This window comes from Balaenoptera musculus, chromosome 11 (genome assembly GCF_009873245.2).
Source record: "Balaenoptera musculus isolate JJ_BM4_2016_0621 chromosome 11, mBalMus1.pri.v3, whole genome shotgun sequence".
Lineage (NCBI taxonomy): Eukaryota > Metazoa > Chordata > Mammalia > Artiodactyla > Balaenopteridae > Balaenoptera > Balaenoptera musculus.
In genome coordinates, this window is record NC_045795.1 from 83,492,781 (window position 1) to 83,513,779 (window position 20,999).

Here is a 20,999-nt window from a genome sequence, read left to right on the forward strand (position 1 = left end):
CCAGAACTCCTCCTAAATGTCTTCATCAGCTCAATTTCAGATGACTGTACTTTTTTCTGTGACATAAATGTAGATCATCAGCCACTTTGTTTGAAAGAGGTTGTCCTGATTTTGATCCGAAAAGGTCCATATGAATTCAGTTTTGTACCCTCTGCACAAGTTAATAAATATTTCAGGGCTTCCCTGGTGGCGCAGTGGTTAAGAATCCGCCTGCCGACGCTGGGGACACGGGTTCCATCCCTGGTCTGGGAAGATCCCACGTGCTGTGGAGCAACTAAGCCCGTACAGCACAACTACTGAGCCTATGCTCTAGAGCCCACGAGCCACAACTACTGAGACCGTGTGCCACAGCTACTGAAGCCCACGTGCCTAGAGCCCGTGCTCCCAAACAAGAGAAGCCACGGCAATGAGAAGCCCTCGCTCCGCAACAAAGAGCCCCTGCTCACCGCAACTAGAGAAAGCCTGAGCACAGCAATGAAGACCCAACGCAGCCAAAAATAAAAACAAATAAATAAATAAATTTATTTTAAATATATAAATAAATAAATAAATAAATAAAAATTTCATTTGTAGCTAAACTACACACTCCTGATTCTATCAGTGAGAACACTACATGGGCAGATCCAACTTACTTAGTTAACAAAATGTTTCTCTGAGAGGCGCTCAGGCTGACAGTACAGAGGAATGACCTGGAGCATATTGAATACAGCGATCAGTTCATGCAACATAAAGTCAGCTCCTTTAGAGGAAAGCTTCAGGCAAAGACCGAGAACAGTGAGCAAAAAAGCAGACATTTATGCTTGTGGTAGGTTATTAGATTGACCAAGTGCTTACTTAGTAAATATGCTACCATAGGGCTTTTCTTTTTATAGAAAAAGAAGATAGAAAATGAATACAAATGAAGTATCTAGAATGTAAATGTCTATGCACTGTATGAATGTGGAAAGGTTGTTTCAAACTTAAATAAAATCAGAGAGAATAATATAATGAGCCCCTCATATACTCATCACCCAACTTCAACAGTTATCAACTCAGGGCTCATCTTGTTTCTGTATATACCTCCCTCTTACCTGCAAATTCTACATGTAATTTCATCTTTAAATGTTTCAATATGTTAGACCTCTTCCTAGAAAAATGCAGAGTCAAAAGTTTTCATACAATTTTCAGGAGTTTCCACTTTCCCTAAGGCCCAGATTAAGAATAAGTAGCTGAGCTAGCTCCTTTGGAAGTGGGAGAGAAAAAAGATTTCACAAAGCCTTCTGTATGATACTCCAGCTAATGAGTGTCCCATGCTCTATGATTCTTGTTTCTCCCCTTTTACTCTTATCTTTGGCATCCATCTGTGATATATGAGTCAGCCAAAGAGAAAAAGATAAAAGGATACCGAAAGAGGCTGAACTGCCCCCCCTCCTTTTTGCCCTCTCCACTCCTTCAAGGTGACCTTTTTTTTTTTTTTTTTGAGATGGATGAGCTAAATGATCTAACAATGACCTACTTGGATGTGAAAACAAAAAATCCAGGACTAACAATAATAGAGAGCATTATTAATTTATTGAGCATTTACTACATACTAAGTACTTTTCGTGCATTCTATCACTTAAACTAATCAACAAGATGAGCAACTACTAGGTAAGTAGTATCCATGATCCCATTTTACAGATAAAAAACTGAGGTTCAAAGCAGCTCGCTTAGGATTTGAGGTCAGATCTCTCTGAAATTCTAGCCAGATACTAACAAGACAAGGCTGCCTCTCTCCATTGCACTCTGGCAGTTGGCCATACACTTAGCTTCTGTGTTCCAAGCAGGTATACGTGGAATATTTTACAACACTGTGCGTCATTCATCGTTACTTCTTGGTGTTGGTGTGAGACATTTCAGAGCATTGTGTAAGAAAGTCCTTTAACATATGTGCTATTCTTAAATTAGTTTTGATGGAAGCCAAGAAGCAGCCAGAGACAAGAGCTAGTAGCATGTATCTCATATCCAACTGCATCTTAATATTTGAGTCCAAGGCATCAGCAGCTCTCATGTATGTAGCTACGGGAGCCTCCTAATTGTTTCTCCTGTGTCCACTGTTCTTTCCCATCAACATCAATCCCAGAGTGATATTTGACAAATGTTCATCAGGTCTTGTCACTTCTCTGCTTGAAACCTCCCAAAGGCTTCTTATAAGCAGCAGAGAAGAAAAATCAGATTCCTTTCTGTGTCCTGCAAAGCTCCATAATATCTGGTCCTGACCATCTCTCTCAGTTTATGCACTGACCTGGTCACTGCTCCAGCCCCGCTGGCTGGGTTATTGATGTCATTCTTGTTTTTCAAAGATGCCAACCTGCTTCCGGCTCAGGATTTAAGCTCCTCTGATTCTCAGCGCACATGGCTTCTTCTCATCATTTGGGTTTCAGCTGGAATGTCCCCACCGCAGAGTAGCCTTCTTTTCTCCCAGTGGCTTTCTTTCTTATCTTTCCTGCATTGCACTTGTGTCACTGTATGAAGTTCTTTCTTTGTTGATTTGTTGCCATCGTGTTTGTCTCTGCTTCCCCAACTTCAGTATGGCTTTTGCGGGCTCAAGAACTCTGCTTTAGTGGCTGCTGTATCCTCAGTGCTTCCATAAATGCTGGTTAAATGAACGGCTGGGTTGTTCAGTGGGGTAGTTACGATGTACCTGCATGTAAAACTCTCAGTCAGAAAGTGCTTGTGAGCTGCTACAGTTATTGTTGGAGTTGTTAATTCCAGACTGGAATTTCATTATCACATAGTCTATACAACAAGTTTTAGGAATTGCCCAAGACAATGCATTTCCTCAAAAACCAGGAGGACCCCTCAGTCTCATGATCTAGGCCCTAAAGTCTGTGTTATTATGAGGTGGCTGCTTTTGCCAGTTTTCGGCTCATGTGGACTTGACCTTCAAACCAGCAGCATTCAGCTCTCATTTCTGACTGACCTTTTACTTAGGCCCAGGGCAATGTTTTCATCTCTGACAAACTTGACCACTGCTAGTTTCTTAAGAGTGTCTGTCCTTATGAAAAGGGATTTTGCCGCCTGTGTCATAATGATCTCTAATACCCGATAAACTGCAAACAATAGGGGCATTTTGGGGGGGTGCTGAAACAAAAAGACGTCTGCAATTCTGAGGCAGTGCTAAACTGGGGCACATAAAAAAGTTATAGCATGTGGAATGCTGCGCTCGCAGCTCCCATCAGGAGGGGGGAGAACTCGACGGTCCTTACAATGAGCTATTATTTTAAGGGCACCATGGAACCACGTAATTGCGGCCCTTTACAAAACCATAAAAATGTGTCAAACATTGTACCAACTCAAACTGTCTGGGCTTGAATGTTAGACCAAAAATTTAATAAATAACGAGGTCTTCTTAATCTGATCAAGTATTTAAAGAAAAAAATTGAAATGAGGCAGATTTCATCATTATATAACAACTTCATAGGTTTATTTGTGGTTTTCAAAACGTTCAGTAGAGGAATTCTGCCTGAATATATTTTTGTTTGTCCAGATCCACAGACTTCAATTTTTGTGGAATTTATAGATTTTTTAAAAAAAATTACAAAGTTAGTGCCATATACATTATAGAAAATATTAAAAAGAAGCAATAAGGTAGCAGCCACCTATAATTTAATCATCCTGAGACAGTCATGAAGAAGATTTTTGATGAATGATTTGTAACTGGTTTTTGTGTGTGTGTATATGCATATGTATAAACAACATTTTTAAGCCCGTTTAGGGTCACAGTGTATGTAGTGACTCTAACCTGCTTTGTGTTCCTACTTACATGATGAACTTTCCCCTTCATTTAATAGTTTTATAAAATATGGACTTCATTCACTGTATTGTATCCATCGATATGGGGGCAGTTCCCCTCCCCACCCCAAGGACATTTGTAATGTTGGAGACATTGTTGGTTGTCAAAACTGGCATTGGGGGGAAGGTGCTACTGGCATCTACTGGGCGGAGACCAAGGATGCTGCTAAATATCCTATAATACACATGCAACCCCACAACAAAGAAGTACCTGGCCATAGGGTCAGTCGTGCTGAGATAGGGGAACCTTGAACTTACATGGCTCCCTCATAATTAATTGAATGCATTGCTTTCTATTAGATATTTGTTTCCAATATTTTGTTATTAGAGATTAATGGTTGGCATACTTTCTCTGAAGAGCCAGATAGTAAATATTTTAGGCTTTGGAGGATATAAGGTCTATTACTCAACTCTGCTCTAGTATTGTAATAGCTTGAAAGACTATAGACTATATGTAAATGAATGGGTGTGGCTGTGTCCCAATAAAACTTTATTTACAAAAATAGGCGGTGGGCACTAGGGTAGTAATTTGTCCACTTCTGTTTTAGGCAATGCTCTGATGTACCTCTGTGTTCTTAAATCTTTGCCCTTATATCTGATGATTTCCTTAGAAAAGTTCTTGAAAGTGTGAATTGCTGGATGAACATGTATGTACCTTTTAAAAGTTTATATCAATTTATTATTTTTTTCTCACTCACATCATATGAGATTGTTCATTTAGTGCAGCTTATTCTAATCCCACTTATGCCACCATCATTCCATCAGATTTGGAACTACCTCCTGGAATGTGGAGTGTGAAAGGTAAAGCAGGGTTTGCCAATTTAAATGCCTTCAGAAGTCAGGCAGATTAATGAGTAAATCAGGCCAGTTGTCAGTGTCAGAATAAGGAGTGGTAGGAGTGTAGCAAAATGAAGAACAAGTGTCCCATCAAAAGAGGGAAGCTGCTTCTCAACTCTGCCCCCTGCTGGCCCACTAGAAGGTGGTTCATTGTTGCTAGATCTTCTGTTTTATCCAGAGAAATCAGAAATCCAAATTTTAGTATGATAACTCCCAGTTTTTAATTAAATACTCTGTAGGCAATAAGGCATACCTGTGGACTGTGCCCATGGGCCACCAGCTTGAGGACTGCTGCTTTAACTGTGACTTATCAAGGGGTCTACAGTTTAGAGATGGAGACAGATCTCCAGGATCCTGGCCCTAAGCATCGTGGATGAGAGCTATAAGAGTTGGCAACCTTTGGGTCTGTCCTCATAGAAAAGGAAGCTTTATAACTCAGACTAGGGAGGTGCACTGTGAATCAACGGCCTGGCTTGGAGATATTACCTCCAGAGATTTCTGAATTAGTTAGGAAGAGTGAGGGTCTACCACTTCTCCATCTCCTCAGGACGCTTCTAGAGGCTTCAGGATCCTAGCCTCCAACCTGTACAAGGCCTTACACAATCTGACCCTTTGTCCTTAGTTTCTAGTCTCCCCCCTCATTCATGCATTTCAGCCACACTGCCTCCATTCAGTCATTAATTATCCAAATATTTGCTGAGCTCCTACTATGTGCCAGGCCATGTTCTGGACAAAGTAGAGCAAGGTATGTATGGGGATGGAGAGCACTGGCAGGGTGGGAGTTGGGGTCTCTAAGTTCTCAGGATGGTTGTGGGAGATAAGATCAGAGAGGTCATGACCCCAGGGTGGAGGGGGAAGGGGGCACAGTAGGCTGGAGTCTTCAAAGTTTACTGTGTATAAGAATCTACCTGGAGAACCTGTTAAAACATAGATTTCTGATCCTCACCCAGAGATTCTGATTCGTTAGCTCTAAGATGGGGCCCGAGAATATGCATTTCTAACAAGCCCCATAGGTAGTTCTCGTTTAGGGACCTGTAGGCCATTGTAAGTAGTTTGTTTTCTCTCAGACATAAACAGGGAGCCATTACAGAGGGGTTCTTTTTGCATAGGAGTGACATGATCTGCCATATTTTACAAGGATCACACAGTGTATTGATCATAGGCTGCAAAAGAGCACAGACAGAAGTAAGTGGAAGAGTCAAGAGGCTTTCAGTCATCCAAGTGAGAAATCATGGTGGCCCGGATCAAGTGGTAACAGTAGAGATGGTGAAAATTAGTTAAATTCGGGATATATTCTGAAAAAGAAGCCAGTACTTCTTGATAGAGTAGATGTGGGGTGTGAAGGAAAGAAATGAATCAAAGATGACCAAGGTTTTGGAAATGAGCAACGAGGTTGAACCAGATGAAGGTCATTTTTTTGGTAATTTCATATGTTTTGACCTAATGGAAGAATGGGGGTACCATCTACTACAATGGAGAAGACCATAGGGGGAAGAGGAGGATGGACACTTTAAGTTTGAGATGTCTGCAGTCCTCCCAATGGAGTAAGCAGGTGGAGCTGAGTGTGGAGTTCAGGACATCTAAACAGGCTGTTTAAATCCAGGAGCCTGGCTTAGGTCACCAGGGCTGTGCGTGCAGAGAGAGGAAATCAAGCTCTGAGCCTTGAGGCGTTCTGACATTTACGAGGGAGAGAAGAGGAGAAAACTAGCAAAAGCCACTGAGAAGAAATGTTGAAAGAGGCAGGAGGAAAACCGGGCGAGTGCGGTCAAGAAGCAGCCAAGGGAGGAATGTGTGTGAAGAGCCTCCTTGCTGTTCCCTGAGCATGGGAGGCTTCTTCACACCTAAGGACTTTTGTACTTTGCTGGGTTTCTCTTCCCACCCATCTGCCTGGCTCATTCTCTTCCCCAACTTCAGGTCTGTGCTTAAATGTCATCTTCTGGGTGAGGCTTGCCCCAAACAGCCTGTGTAAGATGAAGACAGTTGCCTGGCATCTGGTTGGTACTCAGACAGTATTTGGTGAATGAATGTGAAGATAGAACTCTTTTGATCGGGGCAGAAGTCCAGGTGAAAACCTTGCACTCAAGGTGTGGTGTGGTTTGTGGACCAGCAGGGTGGACATCCCCTGGGAGCTTATTGGAAATGCAGAACCTTGGGCCGCACCCCAGACCTACAGAATCACACAGCACTTAACAAGATCCCAGATGATTTATATAGACATTAAGGCTCGTACCCAATCCTGTATTTAGTTCTTTTTGTATTTGGTAAGAGGACGACTGGGTATACTCTCTGATGGTAACAACTCAAAATAAGAGGTTAAAACTATGAAAATCCAGAGTCCATAGTTCCTTCTGTATTCAATCAGTTGTCGTCATATGATCTTTAAAAATTGTGAGGAGAGGCTTTCAAGAATACTTTGTAGGCTATCCAAGTGATTTCTTAGTTTTATTTTGAATTGACCTAAGCTAGGAGTGAACATATAAAATGCACATCATCAGGTACATGGTAGACAATTTTGAGTGAATGAATGCTAATTGTTTTCTGTGTTTTAAAAAATCTTGGTACTTATGACATATCATAAGTAGGAGATAATAAGCATATCCTGTGTTCTTATGTCCAGTTATATGGAAAAGCAACTATAAAATTATTTATACATATACTATTTTTCTTTAGAAAAACCACCTGATTCTTCAAACCTTGCTAAAGCTTCAACATAATAGGAAAGCTGAATTCTAGATTGGTAAACCTTTCTTACAGAGCACTGGTTGACATATTCTGTAAACAGTAGATATTTTAGGCTCTGGGGGCCACGTGGGCTCTGCTGCTGTAGTGTGGGCGCAGCGTGGACAACATGTAAACGAATGGACGGGGCTGTGTGCCAGGAAGCTTTATTTATGGACACTGAAATTTGGATTTCATAGAATTCTCATGTATCATGAAATATCATTCTGCTTTTGATGGTTTTCAACCATTGAAAAATGTAAAATGTATTCTTAGTTTCTAGGCCATACAAAAACAGGGAGCAGGCCTGACTGGGCAGGTGGGCAGATCCCTGTGATAGAGAAAAGGACCTGGGCATATCAACCTTGGTCGCTTCTGACTTTCCTTTATTTAAGTACTCATTGTTTTTGCTTTTTGTTTGCATATGACTTTTTTTTTTTTTTGCATATGACTTTTTAAAATTGAAGTATAGTTGATTTACAATGCTGTATTAGTTTCAGTTGTACAGCAAAGTGATTATTATACATATATATATCTATTCTTTTTCAGATTCTTTTCCATTATAGGTTATTACAAGATATTGACTATAGTTCCCTGTGCTGTACAGTAGGACTTGTTGTTTACCTGTTTCATATATAGTAGTGTGTATCTGTTAATCCCAGACTCCTAATTTTTCCCCTCCCACCCCTGCTTTTCCCTTTGGAAAACCATAAGTTTGTTTTCTATGTCTGAGAGCCTGTTTTCTTTTTCATAAATATGCTCATTTGTATCATGTTTTTAGATTCCGCATGCAAGTGATATCATATGTTATTTGTCTTTCTCTGCCTGACTTACTTTACTTAGTATGATAAACTCTAGGTCCATCCATGTTGCTGCCTATGGCATTATTTCATTCTTTTCAATGCCTGAGTAATAGTCCATTGTGTATATATACAACATCTTCTTTATCCATTCATCTGTTGATGGACATTTAGGTTGCTTCCATGTCTTGATGATTGTAAATAGTGCTGCTGTGAACATAGGGGTGCATGTATCTTTTCAAATTAGAGTTTTCGTCTTTTATGGATATATGCCCAGGAGTGGGATTGCTGGATCATACAGCAACTCTATTGTTAGTTTTTTGAGAAACCTCCATACTGTTCTCCATAGTGTCTACACCAATTTACATTCCCACCAAAAGTATAGGAGGGTTCCTTTTCTCCACGCCCTCTTCCAGCATTTATTATTTGTCTGCATATGATTTTGATTCTTCTGTCTTAGGTCAGGATTTGTATTCTTGTTGTCCTTCTTTTTTGTTAGGGAGACCTTTGTACAGGTTGTACAGCAAACACGACTGAGTGAGAACATGTGTTCTGGACTGGTGTTTTCTTTCGTGGTAGTGTTATAATTGTGGGACTGAAAAGAATCTTGGCACCTCTCAGATGTGACCCTGGGCAAGACTTTGCTCAAATTATTTCAGAAAACTAGCTTCCTCTGTTTCATCATTTTCTCAGGGATGGTGATTGCATCGTTGACCGTCTCTGTACATAGTCCTTTAAAAAACAGAATGAAAAGAATAGTGGTTTGGGAGTGGTAGTGGATAGCAATTGATTGAATTATAATCCTTTTACTATTTCTTTAACTTGCTGAGCAAAAGAACACATTCTCTCTCTAAACACAGAATGAGAAATCTAAATACTTTGTTGACTTGTTAAAAAAGTAAAATCAATTATAAACTAAAAGGATAATGGGAATCTTCGCTCAATTTTATTTTTATTCTGGTTTACAAATAGCAGAGGGAATAGAAGGACGGTGAACATCAGATGGGGATTTTTTTTCCTCCAGTGAATTCTTTTGTCAGCCAATTTGATAGTATCTGCAGGCACCATCTTACCTTGTGCTCCAGGATCTCTTTAGAATGAAACTGATGGAAAATAACCTGTCAGTGTCACCTGGGAAGTGGCGAAGCTAAACTGTGACAATTAGAATGTGATTTATTCCAGTTCTTTTGCTATCAATTCAGGATCTGAATGAAGAAAGGAAAAAGGGCAAAAAGATAGTAGTAGTAATAAGGAAGAAAAGTTTCAAAGCCAGTGGATTTTTGCCCTTGATCCAGATAGCTAACATACTTTATTTATGTGAAATATAAGTTACGTCAATAAAATACTATATTTCGATAGAGTAAGAAGTATTCCAGCTTTATTTTGTGGTCTGTGCTTCTAGTGCTCAGCAATACCCAACTTTTGGTATCCGAATTCTGTGGTATAGTTGGTTTCAAGGTCAAAAACATGAAAAAATTATCAGGAAATCATGTAGATGTTTAACACCACGTATGTTTTCATTTGCATGCTTGTTTGGCTATTTAAAAATTAATGAAAGGGAAATCGCTCACTAAAAAGCTATGGTTTAGGATGGTTGAACACAGAACATTATATTTATATGGCTTTTAAAATATTCCAAGGACTGTAGTATAGAGCCTCATAATAATGCTATGAGAAGTTAGGGCAATTAGTGTTTCCCTCCAGCATCTTTTGGATATGAGGGAAGCAACACACACAGAGGTTGTGTCACACACCACCACCACACAGTGGGGATGGCATGGCTAGGATGGGGTGGAGATAATGCAACAGTACTAACTGTTCCAGAGCAGCTCTTCTCAGAGTGTCTCAGAGAGCCCTGGGGGTCTCCAAGACTCCTGTAGTTCTGTCAGGTCAAAACTACTTTCATAATAATACCAAGAGGTTATTTTCCTTTTTTCATGCTCATCTCTCAAGTACAGTACTATGCCACTTTTATTAGGGACTTGAGTATCTGTGGATTTTGCTATCTGAAGAGGTCCTGAAACCCATCCCCATGGATTCTGAGGGATATCTATATACAGAAGAGTTTTACAGAGGCTACATGATGTGTTAAAATGTCATTGTTCTAATGGCCAGTGGACTATGTGCTAGTGGGTAATCTTATGTTTTAAAAATCTCTCAGTTTTAATTCCTAAGATGAGAAATGTGGATGGATATAACCCACATAAACACAAGAAGTTCAAACAGTTTAAAAGGGTCCTAGGACAAAAAAGAAAGTTTGAGAATTGCTGTTTGAGATAGGTTGCTAAGCCTGGTAGAGGTGTGATTTCATTTAATACTGAAAACACCTCTAAGAGGCAGGTTCTATTGTCATTCCCATTGAGCACGTGAGGTGACGAAGGCCTGGAAAGGTTAATGACTTGCAGAAGGTCATAAAAGTAGTAAGCTGCAAAGTCTGAATTTGAACCCAGGTTTCAACTTCTTAATTCTTCAGTTGACTGTGATGTCAGGCATGATATCCCTGTCAGAGAAGCACCAGGAATGCTTGGATTCGATGCTAAGTTCTAAGAAGAAGAACTAACTTCTCAAAACCTAGGCCATCCCCCCCAGGGAATGTAGATAGGAAGGTTCTCCTTGTGGGCATTATAGAGCAGAGACCACATTCTACTGGCTTGTAGGCTGAGTCCAGCCAACAGATTTGTTTGATTTGTCTTCTACAATATGAAAAATCAAACAATTCGGTGTCATTTTTGTAATCTGGGAGATTTCATTTAAAAAACAAGTTCAGATTGCCAACTAAATTGAAAAATTGGAAGATCTAGCTAGACTGGAATAGTTTTCCCATATGGCCACAATCAGTTGCAGTTTATGTTAGCTATTCCTTTTAGATGAAATATCCGCCCTCTAGTTTGCCACAGACTTCACCACTCCCTATTACACACCACAGATTATGACCTCATTTATGTTACCTGTTTTAGGTGTTTGGAATGGAGACATCTGGAGATGTTCTGTCTTCTCCATAGTGTTTATAGCCAATCTGTTCTCAACTTACTTAAAAGGACACTGACAGTAAAAGGGCAAAAATACATCCCTCTCTGACTACCCCAACCTGGTTGCAGTTAAAGACCTCACTGACAATGCCAAATAGAGAACAAGTTGCTTTTTTCCTTACTGAAGCTTAAAATTCTGATTCATTAAAAATAAGGATCTGCCAGTGAATTAACATTTATTTTTAAATGTGCAGCCCCTTGTGTTTAAAGTGTAATAGTGAAATAAGCACATTACACCCATTGCCCTCATTTTATGTTTATTTTAGAATTGTCTATTGTCCTCATCATTATCGTGTCTGGACCCTTTATGAAACTTAAAATGTCTCTGTGAACCTCTGTGTGCATGTTAGATCAGTCATTTGAAACAATTTGAGGTTGTCAACTAAAGGACTTCATTATCCTGGGCATTTGGATGGAATTATTGAATTTCAAATTCTTGTGCTTAAAGTATCTCACCAATTCAGCAGTGCATATCAACCATTATCATAATTTTTAGATATATATTTGTTTGCCTTTTATCTTCCTTTACCTCCCCCCAGACTCTCAGGGTCATAAACCTGGCAATTATATCTACTTGCTCACAATGTGTATTCTGTGCCTTGCACAGCGTTTAGCACATAATAACAGTAAATAATGGAATGAATAAATGAGGAAATATATAAATGCATCAGTTGTGTATATGATAACTCTTATTCTTCTCTAGCCCCAAGAATTATATTAAAAGATTTTTTAGTGAAAAATGTTATGCTTCCTAATTTGAGGATTAAATTGGGGAGATGTGTATTTCTTATTTTCCACATAAATATATAACCAAAACTGCCTCTGTATGTATGTATTTTTCCTTTTCTATTTAGAATAGCTCCCCCTCTTCCGGATGCAAGGTCAGTAGGAAATTTATATATCTGTCCAGCTAAGAATGAGATGCACATTGAGATCAGGATGCAAAATGAGGCTGTTGAACTTGAAAGTTCATCAGAGACTCCCCCATACTAAAAGGCACTCTTTCTGCATTTGGAAGGGCTGAGTTATTCGGCCATTAGCAAAGTCTCATGTGTAGCTTTTAGGCAATGTTCTCCAAAGGGGGCATCTAGCTCTTAACCTATTGCTGAAAGAGAAATACCATTGTCTATTAATACTACTGGAACTAAAGATGAATAGTGAATTGGCCTTGATCTGACAGTGAGTTTGACTTTGATAGCTCATCCCTTAAAAAGGTTCTTTTATATTTATGAAAAAAAAGTATGACGTCAAGCTGGGTGGGGTGCGGGGGGGTTGATATCAATATTTAAGAGCAAACTCGTAGGGCTTCCAAAAAAAAAGCCCTTTGTGTGAACTTTTTTTTTTTTTTTACATGCATAACTAATTAGCTTAGGTTATTATAAGCAGGGCTGCTGTGATAAAGTTTCCGGTGGTGTCTCGGGATACCTTGTTTATAGTACTTTCTCTATGCCAGTCTACGAATCGGAGTTACAGAAAGTAGAGGGAGTGAATAGTCTACCGTTATTTGTTGGATTGGGGCCACCTAAAACGTGGTTATGCTGGAAATGCTAGAATATAATCACTATCAGGTGAGCTTTATTCTTATATTTAGTCTCTGAAATGTAATCAATAAATTGAGCGTTTCACCTTTTCATGTTATTGTAGTAGACACAGTTTTCAATAAGTACATGTCTTCCCGTTTAATGCTGTTTATTGTTTGATACCATAATCAGTAATTCAATGTAGTTTTGAATAAAGTAAATATTAGTAGGATTTTTTTCCCCTGTTGCATGGCTGTGCTCTCTCCCTCAGCTCCTGTTCATGGCTCTAAGATTAAATTGTGTTTATCAAGGAAAATGTGACTAAATTGAGTACCATTGATTTTTTTTAAAAAAGTTCTTATTCTCTATTAATGTCTATAAGAAAGAAGGAAAATAATGTTGGTGGCTTAATATTCATGCCTTTAAAAACATATACATAGAAGTGCTATGTGTTTGAAAGAAACTGCTTAATGTGGAATTGCTTTTTATGTTGAGTTTAAGATCTTAATTAAAATGTTGAACAATCATGTCCAAGTGCAAGTGGGAGGAACTGATCCACAACTAGTTGATTTAATCATCCGAATGTTTCTGTTTCCGTTCTACAACCGTTTTATAGTTGTTCCTTAAGGAGGGTTTTTTGTGTTTTTTTTAAACAGAAAGCGGTTATGTTTGCCAAAGAAAACTGAAATGAATCAAGTTATGCGCCTTCTTCTAGATTGTTGTTTTGATCTTAACAAACTCTTTCAGGTGTGTTGGGGAAATTTTTGCCCTACAGATCGTGGCAAATTTTTAGTCATCAGACATGAGAAGAAGGGCACAAGGTTTTAAAGAGATGATGGACCGCCAATTAGCAGGGAAATGAAACAGGGCAGAGTATTACCCCAAATCCTAAGAGTTAGCCTTTAAACTTCAGTAATATCAAAATCCATCAGCACAGTGCCTGGTACCTAACAGGGGCTTAATAATCTATTCTGTTGGTGGACTGGCCCGTCTCATGCTTGTGCCTGAAAGAAGAGCTGTCCGAAACTCACCAATAACAGCGCTCTCTTCTCTTCCCTCCGTGGCTATGTTCAGGTGCAGACCCACCTCGAAAACCCCACCAAGTACCACATACAGCAAGCCCAAAGGCAGCAGGTAAAGCAGTACCTTTCTACCACTTTAGCAAATAAACATGCCAACCAAGTCCTGAGCTTGCCATGTCCAAACCAGCCTGGCGACCATGTCATGCCACCAGTGCCCGGGAGCAGCGCACCCAACAGCCCCATGGCTATGCTTACACTTAACTCCAACTGTGAAAAAGAGGTAATTCATGTCTCCTCCCCTCTCCTTTTTCTTACACTGAATGACTGTCTGTTGGATCTCCCTCCCGCACTTGACCGTGGACTCCAGTCTGTCCGCGTGGCCACCTTCGCTGGCCATTGTCCCCGATTCCCCATTCTAGCTGTCACCCTCCAGCCTCTTCTCCCTGTCACCATCCCCGGGTTATTGGGTTATGGCTCCTGGCAGGGGACCTGGCCCCCTCAGAGCAGAACCTAGACGCGAGGACACTTTTTCTTCCACCCCGTTTCCGCTTCGTTAGCTGAGTGTTCTCTTCCATTCCTTTCCGTTTACAGAGCAGTGAAAATGCAGGGAGAGAAGGAAAGGTGGAAAAGGGAGAGTAAAAATAGAAAAGGTGTCGGACAGGCGGTTTAGAAGTTCCGCTTGCTGTGAACGTCTGGGATGTTATTTTTATTTCTTCCTGAGTTGGAAAGGAAAAAAAAAAAGCACAGAGTGTGCATGGCTGGATTGGAAGAATATAGCACATGAAAATCTAACAGAAAAGCAAAGATTTCCTTGCTGGGTGAATTCGGTTTCCTAATAAAATTGCCACTGCTGGTGAAATCTGCTTTTTGTAAAGGCTGGGTTGGAGACAAGACTCAAACGTACCTCGAGCTAATTGTTGTATCAAAATTTGAAGCATACCTAACAGGAGAGTTGTGATTTAATACGTTATTTCCAAATATGAGATGATGAGCTTCATTTTAGTGGAGTTTGTCCTCTGAAATACTCATGTGATTCAGAGGTGACTCTTCTGAAGTTTGGTTGATTTTAATTTCTAGAGGGACTAAGTCTTTTCCCTTTTGCCCAAACCAACCATCTTATTCTTCTCTGTCCATGTTTGTCATCTGTCAAGCTGATTTACTGGAAGAAGTTCTTCCTTCATTATTTTGTTTCTCGGTCAGATTACACTTTATCAGAAAGCTTAGTTCATCTTGTTGCCGCGCCGTCAGCCTCGTATGAATATGTCATTGAAAAGTCATTTGCAAATCCAGATCATAGGCTGATTTTGCTTGTGTTTTTGCAGGGATTTTATAAGTTTGAAGAACAAAACAGGGCGGAGAGCGAATGCCCAAGTATGAACACGCATTCACGAGCGTCGTGCATGCAGGTACTGAATGACTCAGCAGCCCAAAGATGTAACGCTCTGTAATGAGGATCTATATTTGTGACTCATCACACTTTCCTGATGACTTAAGGGTTTTTCTTCCCCCCATTGATTTTTTTTTTTTTTTAATTGAGGAAGATGTGAACAGGGCTATTTTCTTCATAATGTCTCATGATTAAAAAATTACTAGGGAAATTATACTTAAAATGCATTTTTCCCTGAGTTGCTGTAAGTCATTAAACAGTGCTTAAAATACATAAATTTTAATAAAATAGAATGTAAGCTGTTGTACTTCATTTAGATACCATCACCAAAATATGTTATACAAATTTATAGGTTAGCAACTTTGACAGGATATTTGTAAAACCAAGATGTTCGTGTGTGTGAGATCTATATATTGTTGTATAAAATGGAGTCTCATGGAAAATATATTTTGAAATTTTATTTATTCATTTAATGATAAATCATGGATATTTTCCCAAGTAATAAAAAGTTCTTCTATGACATCCTATTTAATGGCTATATAAATCATGCTACACCCATTTATTAATATATTTATATATTTTTAATGTGTGTGTATATATATATATGAGAAAGAAGAATAAGCAACAAAAAATTCTTATTTTTTTGCTTTTCTCTACTGCCTTTTATCAACATGTATGACTCTTTTCATAAGAGAAAAAATTCTCTCATACCAAGCCCAGTAATTTCATTTCCCTAAAAATAAAATTAAAAATTTACAAAGAAAGGTTGCTCAAGTCTTCTGGCCCATTTTCCAGTTTACCAACTCATTTAGAAAATCACCTCTTAAAAACAAACAAACGAAACAGATACAACTGGTGTACCTGGAAAGGAAACAATGTGCTGACAGTTATTCAAAACTGACCTCCAGTTATTCTCAGGGGTCACTTAATGCCACTCAGTTTTTGAATGTTTACTATGTTCTTGGCACTGTGAGCACTTTATATGGTTTGTCCTGAAATCTCACAAGAATCCAATAAGGCCATGAGTATTATTACCCCCCATTTTACAGATTGGGACACTGAGGCTTGTAAAGATTAAGGGTGTTGCCCCAATCCAGAAAGTGGGAGAACTAGGATTCCGACAAGCCCCATGATGTTGGAGCCTGTCTTCTTTAATTAGAAAATGGCAAAAAGACACAAAGGAGCATCCCTCTGAGTTCTGAGATTTCATCGTGTACTTGTGAAGCACTATTAAGACCCAAGCGTGTGTGCACACATACACACCAAGTAGCTCAAATATATAAGGTGTTTGCGAAGAAATGTTTTCACAGACTTGTCTTTGCAACTGCTGCAATGCACATGTAATCACTGTTGTTTATTATCATAACTAATGTTTTGGTACTACAGGAATAAAATTGATCTAGAGGGAATGTCAGCTCCACGACTGTAATGATAACCTCATCCTGGTGTACTCCTCTGGGAGTGCCAAGCACACTGGCAGCTGTACAAGGAGAAACTTATGTTAAAAGTCCTTGTAAGATTAGTGCAGGGATACCCAGTGGCCTGGGAGCCACAGTGCCCCACACACCCCTGTGGGAGCACAGGGCTGAATTGCCATCTGTGGTTTTTTATTCCAAGGAGGGTGTGGGAAAGGTACAGGGCATAGTCTTTAGAGGAGAAAAGGAAAAGGCAGCTATCATTCAAAATGAAATTTCCTGGTTCATCTTTCCTGTTTAAGGCAGGGAGTTTTGCATAAAAGTTCAGAGCATGGTTCAAACTGTGGCTCTAACCCTTCTCCGACGTGTGACTTTGGGCAAGTTGCTTCTCGTATATCTCACCTGGAAAATTGCTATAATAATAGCACCTACCCTGATAGGGTTATTGTCAGGATAAATCACCTAGCCCATAAAAAGTCCTGCGCCCAGTGTCTGGCACCTAGTAATCACTCACTAAGTGCTGGTTGCACATGTCATCCTCATCACCCATTAGTGTTAATGGTCTTCAATAATATTCTTATTTGGGGAGGAAGAGGACAGTTACCTCTTAGAATCTAACTAAAGAATGTTATTGCTTTGGGTCAGGAAAGACCATGGATTTCTTTTTGGGTTGCTTTGCACAGTTTTTGCTTATATCTGTCTGTTTTCCATTGCCTTTTTCCTTCAGATGGATGATGTAATCGATGACATCATTAGCCTAGAATCAAGTTATAATGAAGAAATCCTGGGCCTGATGGATCCCGCCTTGCAAATGGCGAATACGGTATCGGTGACCTTTTTTTCTAAAAGAAAATCTTGTGACATTATTTCCAGTGTTTTCTCCCTTTTCCTGAATTTTCAGTTTATCTTTGCAAGTGATTCATTGAGAGATGTATTGATGATGAGGCAGAGAAGTATCTCAGCATCACAGATAAATGACTTAGACATCAGAAATTAAGAATTTCTCATGAGTTTATCAGTAACCCCATGATGAAGCTCTGCATTCCCTGGAGTCCAAGTCCACTTTCAGTAGCACTTTAGATCTTCCAGTTGCCCTTGACATCTGATGCCCAACTTAGAACACTGCTGCCAAGGGAAATACTCTGGACTGTGTTATTTACAGTGGTTTTCTAGTTGGCCTGAAAAGTTAATGCACTTTTTAAAGGAGATCCCTTATTATTCACAGGTGATAGAGTGACATTCAAGTTACCCTTCTTCAACAGCAAATTTATTCCAATTTTAGTTAATTAATCAGGGGTCATGTTTGCTCTTCTCTGTTACTTATTCCTCTCTGCAGTTTGGAGCCTTGCTTGTAGAGTTTATTTTCTTTCACTCCTTCCATTTTTGTCTTATTTGGTCCTTGCAGGAATTCCTTGGGTCATTGCCCTCCGTTTTAGGGTTAGGAAAAGTTAGCTTGTGTTGCCCTAGATTACACAGCTCGGATGTGTCAGAGCCAGGACTCCTCGGTACATCTTTGAATGCCTAGTCCCATCCTTTTCTGTTTTCTATACGAGCAATGCCATGAGACTATCATATTCTTTAGTAATTAGTATTTAAAAGACAAACTTCCGTGGTGGTAAGGGGGTAAAAGGGAGCTGTTGTTAATGGGTATAGAGATTCAGATTTGCAAGATGAAAAAGTTCTGGAGATGTGTTGCCCAACAATGTGAATATACTTAACACAATTGAACTGTACACCTATTGCATTGGCCCAAAAGTTTGTTCGGGTTTTTCCTGAAAACCCGAACGAACATTTTGGCCAACCCAGTAAAAATAGTTAAGATGGGAAATTTTAGGTCATATGTTTTTTACCCCACATACACACAAAAAAGTTTTAAAGACTAAATTCTAATAGTAAGTTTCCTTGGGAAGGGAATGTGGTAGCTCTTACTTATTTATACCAAAATCCCTAGAAAACCAATTTTTTTTAAAAATTTTTGTTTATTTATTTATGGCTGTGTTGGGTCTTCGTTTCCGTGCGAGGGTTTTCTCTAGTTGCGGCGAGCGGGGGCCACTCTTCATCGCGGTGCGCGGGCCTCTCACTATCGCGGCCTCTCTTGTTGCGGAGCACAGGCTCCAGACGCGCAGGCTCAGTAATTGTGGCTCACGGGCCCAGCTGCTCCGCGGCATGTGGGATCTTCCCAGACCAGGGCTCGAACCCGTGTCCCCTGCATTGGCAGGCAGACTCTCAACCGCTGCGCCACCAGGGAAGCCCAAAACCAAATTTTTATAGTTAAGTTTTCTTATCTATCTTGATCCAGTCCTTTAAGTCATTTACTTGGAAGTCTTGAGGGTTAAGGACGACTCCCGTTGAAACCTCTAAGCTTCTTTTGGGATGGTTAGTTTTGTCAATTTACTGTCCGTTTAAACTCACCCCCTCATTTTGAAAGAACTAAATATTCTTTCTGACAAATGTTTCCCTGCCAAACTCTTCCCAACCTCTTGGAGCCCTTGGTTGGCTTCTGTGGACCCTCTTGCTTCCAACTTCTGCGCATCCCGTGAGGCAGACTGCACTTGTCAGCTGTCAAAATCCTAGGACGAACAGGAGCAAAAACTTTGGAGGAGCTTGCACTGGGGAATTTATAAATATACCCAATGCCCTAGCAGTACTGATTAGCAATGGCCCAGTCATCTCAAAAGAACCTTGCTGACGAGGGTGGTCATTTTTCCAATGGCATCAAGGGGATACCTGAGCACACTCAGGAGGACTGTAGAATTGGCATGATTTTTAAAAATTATTCCTTTTTAAATTTTTCCCCAAAGGTGAGGACCTTGGGAGTCATCTGATCCAACCTAGTACTTACTCATTGCGTTAACCTCCTCTTGCCTATCCTTTGTCTTCCCCACCAAAATATCAGGCATTTGGCTTCTTAAAAGCCTCTAGTGAAAAATATGCACTCACTTACAAGTGAAGCAGTAAAGCACAATGGTTGGGAGTTGAAGATTTATGATCAGACCTGGATTCAAATCCTGAGTCTGTCATTTACTGTCTGACCTGGCACATTACTTTGCTTCTTAAAGTCCTCCGTTTCCCCATCTGTAAAATGGGACTGATCACTGTTTCTACCTCACATGGTCATCTCATAAAGTATGTACAGCATTTAGCGTTGGAAACATAGCTTGTACTCAACAATATCTAAGTTATTAAATGTAATTTATTATAGTTTCAAATAATTTTGATAGCATTTTTTCTGGGTGTTATTCACTCAGCACCTGTAATGTGTGAAGCTCTACGTTAGAATAATATCATTCTCGATAATGGAAATATTTCTCATAGTGAGTCTCTCTGTGAATTCCAGATGTGGGTCCCAGTTTGCCTCATGGAGAACTCGTCCTTGTGACAACCCTTCTGGAGATGTGACCTTTAGACTGAATACCCATGTCTCCTCCGTCAGTCTACATTAGAGTAGACATCCTAGTCTTTCATTATCCGATTGCTCCTGAACTCATTTTAAGATTGATTTAGCATTTATTAAAGGCCTCATATGTGACCAGTGCTGGGTAAGGTGTTGTGGATGCAAATGACTCAGGTCTCCTTCCTGGTCTCATTGGGCTTACAAGTTTAGAAAAGGAGACCACTTCAGACCTTGAATGGAAGAGGATAATTCAGAAGCAGAGAGGCCATCTCAGGGGAGTTCCCAGATAGGAAAGAACCCCCAGGTAGACTTTAATTAATTCCCAGTCAGGAGAGGAGTAACCTGCAGCCACCCTCAGGAGTCACTGACTTTGTCCCAGCATCCGTTTCTCTTCTGTGTTCCCCCGCACCAGAGCTTTCCCACAACAAACTATTTTAGCATTTTACTACGGGCAGAAAGACACTGTAACATAGAGGTTTGGAACACAGACTCTGAGCCAGACATCTGAGTTCAATACATACTCTGGAGTGAGTTATTTGTCTTCTCTGCCTCACTTTCCTTGTCTGGAAAATGGGGACAATAGTAGCATCTAAAACAATAGAAGCCATGTGAAAATTATAAGAGTTAATCTACAAAAAAACATATAGGACCGTCTTGCCTGACATGCTCTCACTGAATGTCAGTTACTAGCTCTTATTCATGATAAATTTGGGTTTTAATTGTCAAAATTAAATAACAGAGCCACTACAACTTACTAATGTTTTAATTTTTTTTTCCCCACAGGGAAATTTAAACTTAATGTTCTTTATGTTGGGCATTTTTCCTTTTATTTGATTCTTTGAAATGGTCTATTTCAAGTAAACTACTTTAAAAAATAAAGTGGAAGGAACACTTAGAGAGGAAACTATCCTAAGGGAATTGGAGTCTAGAAATAACTATTCTGAGAGCACAAGGGCCCTCTTGTACCATCACAAACAAAGAATAAAAGTCCCAGTTTACTCGTGCTAACAGTAGTCAATTGATATTCAGAGAAGGGGACCATCCAGAGAGAAAAAATAATAACA

General features: G+C 39.8%; 1 protein-coding gene across 9 annotated transcripts in view; it reads left to right on the forward strand.

The window, feature by feature from the left end:
- MITF (melanocyte inducing transcription factor) overlaps positions 1–20,999 on the forward strand; it is a 223,818-nt gene that overhangs the window by 178,117 nt on the left and 24,702 nt on the right. For 6 of the 9 annotated variants that reach the window (XM_036868091.1, XM_036868092.1, XM_036868098.1 and 3 more), the window contains exons 3-5: positions 13,792–14,019; positions 15,062–15,145; positions 17,269–17,364. In XM_036868091.1, the coding sequence (XP_036723986.1) occupies positions 13,792–14,019; positions 15,062–15,145; positions 17,269–17,364 (408 nt within the window). The remainder of the gene's footprint in view (positions 1–13,791; positions 14,020–15,061; positions 15,146–17,268; positions 17,365–20,999) is intronic. The other 3 variants (XM_036868099.1, XM_036868100.1, XM_036868096.1) reach the window with 2 other exon arrangements.